The following is a 10,387-nucleotide window of genomic DNA, read 5'->3' as shown; positions in this document are numbered from 1 at the left end:
ATTCTCTTCTTCCCATTTAATTCTGGCACCAGCTTGTTGTTCATCTGTAGTTTCAGTCCAAGTGTTGATCAACCCATCCAAGTGCATGTCATACCTTGGGCAAATGACATCCTTTATCCACTTTTTTCTTGTATGAGTTGTTGAGTATCATTTGAAGAGGCATGTATTCATTTAAGAGGTCCTGCAGTACTCTGAGACTGCATATAGTTCTCTCTTTCACATTGCAGGGGTTAGGGATGCAGTGCCCTATGATCTGGGAAATCTGCGTAAAACTGTGTCTTCTAGTGTCTTTTGAGTTCTTTCATAAACTTTTACTACTTTAACTTAAAAAAGAAATTTTGTATATTTATATGAAAAGATAAAATATGTTGATATTAGACAATACCATATGTATATTTTATGCATTTCTAAGTTTGTAAACCTTTTCTGTGTCATGTTCTGGCCTTCATGTGTCCTCTGTGGCTTCTGCAAAATTCCCATTTAATTTCTTATGCTGACCTGTGATATATCAAAACTGCCATGGGGAAAGCAGCGATGTGGAAGGGATAACTGTACAATCATTCACAAGCAGAAGCACTGGGAAGAAGTCACCATTTATAAAGAATGCCATTTTGACTGTGACCCTACACAAGACATAGTTTATGACAAAGGTGAATGCCTTTGTCAGGCAAATCTCTATTTTATGTCTCACTTGACATTGGCAACCCTAGGATTGTTGAACAAAGTTTTCTCTCTGATAGCATCTCATGTAGATCCTGTGTGTGTGGGAAGAGCCCATATTTTCTTCTTCTTTTTTTTTTTGGTGAGGCAATTGGGGTTAAGTGACTTGCCCGGAGTCACACAGCTAGTGAGTGTTATGTGTCTGAGGCAGGATTTGAACCTGGGTCCTCCTGAATCCAGAGCCTGTGCCACCTAGCTGGTGCCCCACCCCCCATATTTTATTCTAACGCAGGGTTCCTTAAGCTGGTGCCTGTGGACTTTCAAAAAATATTTTGATAACTGCATTTCAATACAATTGGTTTCCTTTACAATCTTTTGTATTTTATTTCATACATTTAAACATACTATTCTGAGGTGTCCATAGGCCTCACCAGATAGCCAAAGGGATCATGACACAAAAAAAGGTTAGGAATTTCTGCTCTACTGGGTCAAATGCGTTGTTTTTAAACCAGACAGTAGGAAATTGTATTCTCAAGATCTCTCAATTATGGGACTGAAGTGGCCTACTGTCAAAAATCATTTGCAAAAGTTTTCCTGTTGTCTTCTTTTATTTTTATCCTGGAGATCTTGGATGTTCATTTCGATCATTCTAGTGCACACTGATTTTAAGGAGATATTGGCCAGTAGCTGTGGATGTCATCAGTTTTTTTTTTGTTAATGATTCCATCCATATTTTTTCCCTATTCAATTCATATTATAAAACAATGCTTTAATACTGGTGTTTGGTTTTCAAGGCACTTTTCCATACATTGTCATTTGATTCTCACAACAACCTTGTGAAGTAGTGCAAATACTTGTATTCCTGGCTGTAGATGAGGGGATTGAAGTCACCCAGGTAGCCACCCAGGCTTGTCTTTTAGTAGACACACCTCTTCTTATACCTGTACCACCCCTGTTAGGCATTCCATGATGTAATCAGCTCCAAGTCTTTTTAGTCTGCCAAAGGAAGACAGATGCAATGCTTTCCCTTTAAAATGAGAGCATAGAGAAAAATAAGCTTTGTTCTTTCCTCTTCCTCCATCCCCATAGACATATTTTAGGGGACCCAATCAAGAATACCCTAAAATTGACATCTATACAACCCAAAATCAGAAAAAGAAAACTCATATGACAAGTAGTGATGATGAATACACAACTCAGAGAAATTCTTCTGGAACAAAGTCTAACAAAAATAATGCAACAAGCAACAGTTTATTTGTTAAAAAAAAATCCCCAAACCAAAGAAAAAAAAAAAAAAGAAAACCAAAACCAAAAACAAAACTGCCCAAACAAACAAAAACTCCTTAGGACAAAACAAAATTTAAAATTTACTACATTTTTCAGTTTCAGAAAAAAATACCTGTATTAATATATACACACATATATACACACATATTGCATACATATATATGTATATACACATATATATTGTGCCATTAATTAACATGACATGCTTTTCAGGACAGAATAGGACATATTTCTTCATATTAACTTAAAAGCTATGTATCACAATTTAAAATCATTGTAGGAAAACTTCCTTTATTGTTTTTTTTGTTCACACTTCAAGTACTGGAAATAAGCAAACCAGGGCCTGAATGCTGAAAACCATCTGCTATGCACCAATAATGATGGACAGCTATAGAATATCACTGTGGTATCGCCTACTTTACATGGGTTTTGGTTATCCTACAACTGTATGGACCTTTTACCTGAGATGAGAGGAAATAATGAAGCATGACATCAGTTTAGAGGCTAACGGGGAACTTCACACTGAGTTTTAAACAAAAGCAAAATTGGTAACACAACTCTGTGTAGCAACAGGTGTCATACACGAAACTTTCCTAGGAAAGGTTTTTTTTTCTCTCTCTCCCTGTTTATTGTCAAACAAAACACTTCAAACTGGAGGGAAACCAGAGGTGAAGCACCACTTGCAATGATCAGCATGCAGTTAGGGACATAGAGGTAGCATTTTCTTTATGACAATTCCTGGCCAGCTCCGATGATTCCAAACACATCCTCTTCTGCAAAAGGCACTCACAAAATTCCTATTTATAAATTATACAGTGGTATTATGCTAAACTGACCACAGAATGCTTAATATTAAACAGTTTGTGGTTTATAAAAAAAAAAGCCAAGGAGATGGTTTAAGGAATAAAACTGGCATAAGAAATGCACATTTTTGATACATGCACATTTTAAAAAGAGTCAACATGATAGCTTTTTAAAAATTTCACTGAAAAGTTGGATATTCCAATTTAATTAGTAATAGGAAGCAATACATTGGTGGACTAGATATGGAATTGAAAACACTGAAAGTAGACTAGCTTTTTTTTAACGGCGAAAGTAAAAGCAACAGTTTGCTCTCAGGGTCGAGAGATTATTCACATAGAACAGAATGAATGGTGAGAGAGGGAAGCGGTGGAGGAGGCAAAGGGGCAGGGAAACACTGGGGATAAGATTGTATATAGGCATATAAATGAATACATCCGGAATCCATTGTGATACTGTGCTTCTTCCTTTCTGCAGTTGGAAGAGATTCTACCCATACCTACGGCTGTCCTCATCGTGATACAACTGAGCTAATTGAATTATAGGATGTTCCACTATTACAGCTTGAGGCATAGGCTTCTTGGCCATTGGCATCTAGGTTTATTTTGAAAACAGAGGATGCCCTCAGTAAAAAGTCGGCCGCGTCACGGCGGCCTAGTTCTCTCAGCTTGGACATTAGGAGGCCAACAGTGCTCTCAGGGTAGCTGCACCATTCCCGGAGGAGAGCATGCACTGGGCTTGGGAGGAAGTCCTTATGGGTTCCATTATTATACTTTGCCACGAGTTCAGGGAGACCCAGGTTCATGGCAAGAAGGCACCAGTCCTTCCCCATAGGATCAGGTGGGTCCAACAGGCGGCTTAGTTTTCTCCGGGTCAGGAGGTTCAGGTCTGAAGCATGAATATCCATTCCAAGGCTACCCTGAGAGTAGACATCAAGACACCCAAAACACATAATGCTACTGAAACTTTCCTTATAGCCACCCATGGTGTTAGTCAATGAGGTCTCTTTAAGCGTCTGTGCTCGGACAAAGTCCCGGGGCTGGTAAATCATGACAGGCTCATGATGCTCCCTCAGTTGCTGGGGGCTTAGATAATGTTTCACTGTCAACAGGCCTGGTAAAGTGGTGGTCATGACATTCTCGATAGTACTACACACAGAATCCAGAAGCAGGCAACATTTGATCTTCTCAGTTTCCAGCCCCCTGACCTGAACCTCAATGCCCTGCCCGTGGTTCACCAACAGCACGAGTAACTCTGCCCCGCGGTGGGCAATTTTGGAGCCATTCACCCACAGTCGGATGTCTGCATCCCCTTCGGTGCTCTGTTGGTGAATCCACCGGCACAGATTCACCTGTACCTTGTGAAAGATCCCACAAGGGAAGGGGGTGAGGTGCTCCACTGGGACAATTCGGACCCCTCCATATATCATCACTTCGTCTTCTTCATCGGTCCAGGACCGGTGCAAGTTGTCAGTCTTGATGAGGGCGGGGATATCCACCATGGTCCCACTGCTCAGGTCCCGGGCACAGATGTCCATGGCGTCCAGGATCTGGATTAATTCTTCTACGTCACTGTCTGGTACTAGCCGCTGAATGTCCTCCATGGTGTACCGCCCCCTGTAATGGTGTAGGGCTTTGGGAGTCTCCACAGAGAGGAGCTTCCCCAAAATGCTGGTGCAGAGCCATCGTGGGTCCAGGAGTATGACGTCTTGTACAGTCTCACTCTGCATTATGTTAATCTGCCAGAGGGAACAATGAGTAGTCATTTTACTGGGAAAGAAACGTGTGTTGTAGGTTTTTTTCTTAATACACTGAAATGCTTATATCAGTGATAAAAAAAAGTCATCTTGCCCTTTGCTATGGAACAGAACAAATTCAGGTAGCTACTGTCCTGGGTCTCTCTTGTCTCTCACCCATGGAATACAGATATTAGTCTCTATTATATTGATTAGGATTGCCCTTCAGTGGATCATTTGTGTGAGTTCTTTGCTGCCTGGAGAAAAAGAAACAGGCCCAAGAAGCTGATATTTCTCTAGCAGCTTGTATGTGACGTTCAAGTCCTTTTTGCTATCTCTTTCTGACATAAATTCCTGCTGAGAATTTTTTTTTCTACTGCATAACATAAATGAATAATATTTCCTTGAATGTCTCCCATAGGACCTTTCAGGTGGAGGCATTCAGATGCCTTACAAATGGACTTAATCATGAGACAGATGTTGACCAAGCAGGTATATATCATTCACCTGCCCATCCACGGAAATTTTGATCACTTTATACATACTATACTGCTCTCATTGGTTTATGATAAATCAGTTGTGCATCTCTTAGGTTATAATATTCTAGAGCACAGCACCAGAATCTTTGCAGCTCTTGGAAAAGCACCATTTGAAATTCAGTTTCTTTAAATATTTTTCAAAGTTTATTTTTTCTTACTGATGCTGTCACTTAAAAAAATGTGTGTGGGGATTTGTGAATTGTCAATTAATAGGCTTTGAAACATGACCAGCTTTCAATCTTTATTATCAGCAATGGGAGAGTACTACTTTTTCATGAAAATCCAAAGTATATTTTAAATTCAACCTTCTTCCTGAAATAATTTTTTTTTAATCAAAGGTAACAAAATGAACTTATCTGAGGTCCTCTGGATTTAGGGTTCTAAATTGGCCACCTGAAGCTTAGGGAATTTTTCCTAAATACTCCCCATTCCAAATCATGCAGCTCAATTTTCTCTTGGCCTAGGAACAGAGTTGAGAAATCACTGACTCCTTGGGTCATGTGCTGTGCCATGAAATGATTATCTAAGTTCACAAGACATTTGTTAAAAGGATATAAAAGCCACCATGAAGTTAGTGCTATCATCAATTGCTTTCCCCTAAGATTAGAAAGCCTTTGCATGGGAATGGGTTGGGTTATCACAAGTGTAGAAACTGTCCCTTTAATGAAAATAGAGGAAAAATACACCTACCATCAGGACTTCTTAACTTAGGTTCCATGAACTTGAAAAAAAAAATTCCCCCATAACTGTATTTCAAAAATAAGTGAGTTCCTTTGTAGTCTTCTGTATTTTACTTTATGAGCTTAAAAACACTATTCTGAGAAGTGGCCCATGGGTTTCACCAGATTACAAAAGGAGTTTATGCCACAGAAATGGTTAAGAATCCTCGGTCTAGAGGGAGAAATCTGCATTTCCCTGACATGCACAAGGGCAGACTTGAATGAAGTCATTGTCACTGGACTGAAGATTTCCTCATTTCCTTTGTGATCTTAATTTGCTTAGTGCAGTCATAAGGATGGGGGGGATGGTAAGCCTACTGAGCTACAGAGGGGGTGTGTGTGTATATACATATTTATTTATTTATTCTGAATTAGAAAGTGGTCTAAAAAAAACCCAGCAGAGCATAGCATGTAGGAGAAACTTTGTTGTCGCTAGTATGGTATAATGGAAAGACCACCGAACCTGGATGGAGACCTGAATTCAGATTCTGTCTCAGTGGCTAGCTATGTGACCATCAGTGATTGTCTCAATTATTATTATCAGCAATCCTAACCCAGAGTTTCCTTGTGTGTAAGGTGGGAATTCAAATGACAAAAAGATATAAAAGTGCTCTGCAAATCTGAAAGCATTATATAAACATCCATAATGGTTATCTGCAGTAGTACCCCAAGAATTAATCATGTCAGCCATATCAACTTATTCATAACTTATTTAACATATTTAACTTATTCATATGTGACCTCATTCATAAGTATAGATGAATGGTTTTTTGGGGGGAACAGAACAATGATGCAACCAGAACTGGACAATCCAAATTGCAAATGTTACATATTTAAGACCTAAAATAACAAGTCATTTCCAATGCATTTCTGGCTACAAATTCTTTCTGAAGGACTTGTAGCTGCCAGGTCAAGACTGTTCAGGTGTTTCAAAACTTAAATGTATTTATTTCTTTAAAAAATTATCATTACAGAACATTGCGTCTTATCTTACAATTTCTCTGCCACAACATACCACTGCTGTGGTCTCAAGTGTGAGCTCAGGTGATCTGGTCAAAGTGATAACATTGATCCAAGGTTATCAACCCTTTCAGCAGCTCAGTGAAAATGTGTGGTTCTTGGAAAATTAGTTGGATCCAGGCCCCATCAAACATTCAACTACTGAATCGACAAGACCATAAAATTATGTAGAGAAGGCCAACGATCTGTGCTTTGAAAGTGAGAGGCAAAAAGGCAAGTTCAGAACTGGGCAGCAGCCTGTGGAAGTTGTTCTGAACCATAGCAAAAGGCAAAATGAATTTTAAAAAAAATCATCAATACAAGCACTTAAATGTTCCAATGAAGAATTTGCTTAATTTTTGAAATATCAATTAAGCCTATGCTATGTCTGATGACATAAAATATGAACAAAGCTCCAGGAAACTGAAGACATTGGAGCAGTGCAGGTAAGAAAAATTCCTTTGGGTTTGAGATATATATATATATATATATACATATATATATATATATATGTATATATATGTATATGTATATGTATATATGTATATACGTGTATGTATATATGTATATACGTGTATGTATATATGTATATACGTGTATATGTATATATGTATATACGTGTATATGTATATGTGTATACGTGTATATGTATACGTGTATACGTGTATATGTATACGTGTATATGTATATATGTATACGTGTATATGTATATATGTATACGTGTATATGTATATATGTATACGTGTATATGTATATATGTATACGTGTATATGTATATATATATGTATATATATGTATATATACACACAAATATGTAAAAATATATTTCTATATTTAAATATATAATATATTTATATTTAAATCTATATTCACAATATATAATAATATACTGCATTAGGAATATAGATATAAATACATATCTCACATACATGGACATATAATATGGATTATATATGTCCAAAGGAATTTTTATTTGTATCATTTATTTATTTATATAATTATGTTTATGTACAAAATATTTGTAAATATCATATAAACATCAAACATTTATTAAATATTTTTATACAATTTACATAAACACTTTAATAATATTAATGCTACACATATAAGCAAGTATTTATTAATGTATTACATGTAAAACACACATATATGCACACATGTATGTGTACACACACATATACACACAAAGTTATTTATTTTTTTCTCTCTCTCCCTCCCTCTTCTATGTTCTGCCCACCTGCTCTGCTATTCATGCTCGTCACTGCATATCTAGCACTTAAAAGACTGTGGACAAATTATCCCCTTCCCTCACCTCCAAGTACAGACTTTTCAAGACAAGCAAACAAACATATAACAGAAGAGAAAAGTGAGGGTTGCTCGTGCTGTGGACGACTTACTTCTCCGGTGCTGTGCAGCTGCTGAGCGATACGCCTTAGATCTTCTTCGTTTGCCAGTGGGTTTAGCTGGTCTTGCACATCGAATACAAACTGCTGAAGAGACATCAGCTGGTTGGGCCCATTCAGTTTTCTCCAGGAGGGCAGAGTGGAGATGATCTTCTCACACAGGTGGGTCATTGGAGGGCAAACCTAAGGAACATCCATTTGTGTAACTAATTGTTGTCTACACACTGAATATATGCTTTCTTTTATTTTAAAGTTTTTAAAATCGATCTTTTGTTTTCACATGGCCTAATTTTTCCCTTCCTTCCTTCTAGAGAGCCATTCCTTAGATAATTTTTTTTAAAGAAAAAATGAGAGGAAGAGAAAAAAAAATCAGAAGAACCAATCAGTACATTGAAAATTGCTGACAGCCGGTGCAATTCTCCACACTAGTGGACCTTTCACCCCTGCAAAGGAATCTGGGGAGGTGTTGAAGGTACACTTTCAGTAATAATTATTTTTATCCAATGTTACTTTTTTTTTGGCAAAGGACTTTCTTTTTTTTTAAAGTGAGCACTCTGTAGTTTTCAATGCCAACTCTAATCAGAATCCAATCATCTTTTTATCTTTGTCAAAAATTCTGCTAAGAATTTTCATTTCTACCACTTAATGTAAATGAATTAACAGTTCCCTGAATATCTCTTAAGAACTTTCAGGCACAGGAACAGAAATGCATGCAAATGTGGACTCATTCATACAACAAATGTTGAGTGAGCAGGTATACTTCATTCATTTGCTCAACAACAGAAAAAATAACTTTATGGGCAATGAAACAGGGTGGGTGGGGATGGTTCTCTAAACAAAAATGGTAAGTTTCTGTCCAACAAAGACCATCACTTTTGTAGGATGATATTTTCAGTTATATCTATTTCGAAATACTTGGCATTCATTGTTCAATCATCCATAGAAAATGAAACTTGTAGAGATGTATAATTGACATATAACCACAATGAAAAAAAAACTAACTATAATACATTGACTGGAACAGTCTTCCTCCCTCTCCTCCTTCTAATCTGTCTTTCATACTGTTGCCAGAATAATCTTATTGACGCATAGATATGGTCATGTCACTCTCCTGTCTCTTGAGTAAAGCCCAAATTCCCTTCCTAGACATTCATGATCTCCTATAATCTTGTACCACTTTAACTTCCCAGCTTTTCCTCCTACTGCCATCCTCCACATCCAGATTTCTCAATAGAATATCCAACAAAATTAACCATGCTCCTTTTTGCCTCTCTAGGCCAAGGACACTCTCTTTGCCTCAGGCTGCACTGGTTGAACCCACATTTACCTGTTAAAGATGAACTAAAATGCAACCTCTTACAAGAATCCCCCCTTAAGCCTCATGCAGTATTCTGTCTTGCAACTTCCTATTACCCTTGCATGATTTTGCATATTGCTGCTGCCTTTACTTCCTGATCCCACAATACTCCAATAGCCTTTTTCTCCCCCCAGTGCTTAAGCAAATATTCTGCACACACAGACTTAAGTGTTTGTAGAATGCACATGGGGAGAGGAATTTGGATTATCCTTTGCTAGTCTTATGTTCCTTATGAGACACAAACTTTAACAAAATAATTAAGTAAACAAAACAAAATTATTGGGGAGTCTGTCAATTCATTTGTTGGAGTTCACTGAAAGGCTAAATTACTCTTCCCACATGTTGTCCAGAAGGAGATTTTATGAATAGTCGACAGAGACTAATATTTAATGGTATTCCCTTATTCCTATGTAGACTAGGGTGCTTGGTGGACGAGCCATGAGTTCCTATGTGTAAGAGTTGGATTGGTTGAGTCAGTCAATTCAATCAACTCAACCCTGCTTAAAATAAGGGTCAATATGAAATGCCCTGATATCTTAATGAAGTAAGAACATTTCTCTACTGAATCAAAGGATTTAGACTAAGTGTAAAAAAAAATCCTTTATCAATTTTAGGTGTCCTTGAAATTGATTAGATGAACTTAAATGATGGTACACAAGTAGGATGTTTGTATTGAATTAAGAAATTTGGTAATACTCAATGGGTTTTCTATAAAATGGTGGGCTAGCAGAGATTCAAGAGTCTGGGGACTTAGTGGTAAAAGCCCCTGGCCATAGTCTTAGGGAGGAATTTTTTTTATATAAATTTATTTAGTTTTAGTTTTCAACATTTACTTCCACAAGATTTTGAGTTCCAAATTTTCACCCCATCTAACCCCTCCCCCACCC

The 10,387-nt window shown here is 37.4% G+C and overlaps 1 protein-coding gene across 7 annotated transcripts in view; it reads right to left on the bottom strand.

Moving 5' to 3' along the window:
• Positions 1–1,892: 1,892 nt before the first annotated feature.
• DAPK1 (death associated protein kinase 1) overlaps positions 1,893–10,387 on the bottom strand; it is a 262,491-nt gene continuing 253,996 nt past the window's right edge. For all 7 annotated transcript variants that reach the window (XM_020971675.2, XM_020971677.2, XM_020971674.2 and 4 more), the window contains 2 exons: positions 8,138–8,326; positions 1,893–4,486 (listed from right to left, as the gene is read on the bottom strand). In XM_020971675.2, the coding sequence (XP_020827334.1) occupies positions 3,260–4,486; positions 8,138–8,326 (1,416 nt within the window). In that variant the 3' untranslated portion in view covers positions 1,893–3,259. The remainder of the gene's footprint in view (positions 4,487–8,137; positions 8,327–10,387) is intronic.

Source organism: Phascolarctos cinereus, unplaced genomic scaffold (assembly GCF_003287225.1).
Source record: "Phascolarctos cinereus isolate Bilbo 61053 unplaced genomic scaffold, phaCin_HiC Scaffold_4;HRSCAF=312, whole genome shotgun sequence".
Classification (NCBI taxonomy): Eukaryota; Metazoa; Chordata; class Mammalia; order Diprotodontia; family Phascolarctidae; genus Phascolarctos; species Phascolarctos cinereus.
The sequence above is the reverse complement of the archived record's forward strand: the minus strand, read 5'-3'. Positions and strand labels throughout refer to the sequence as shown.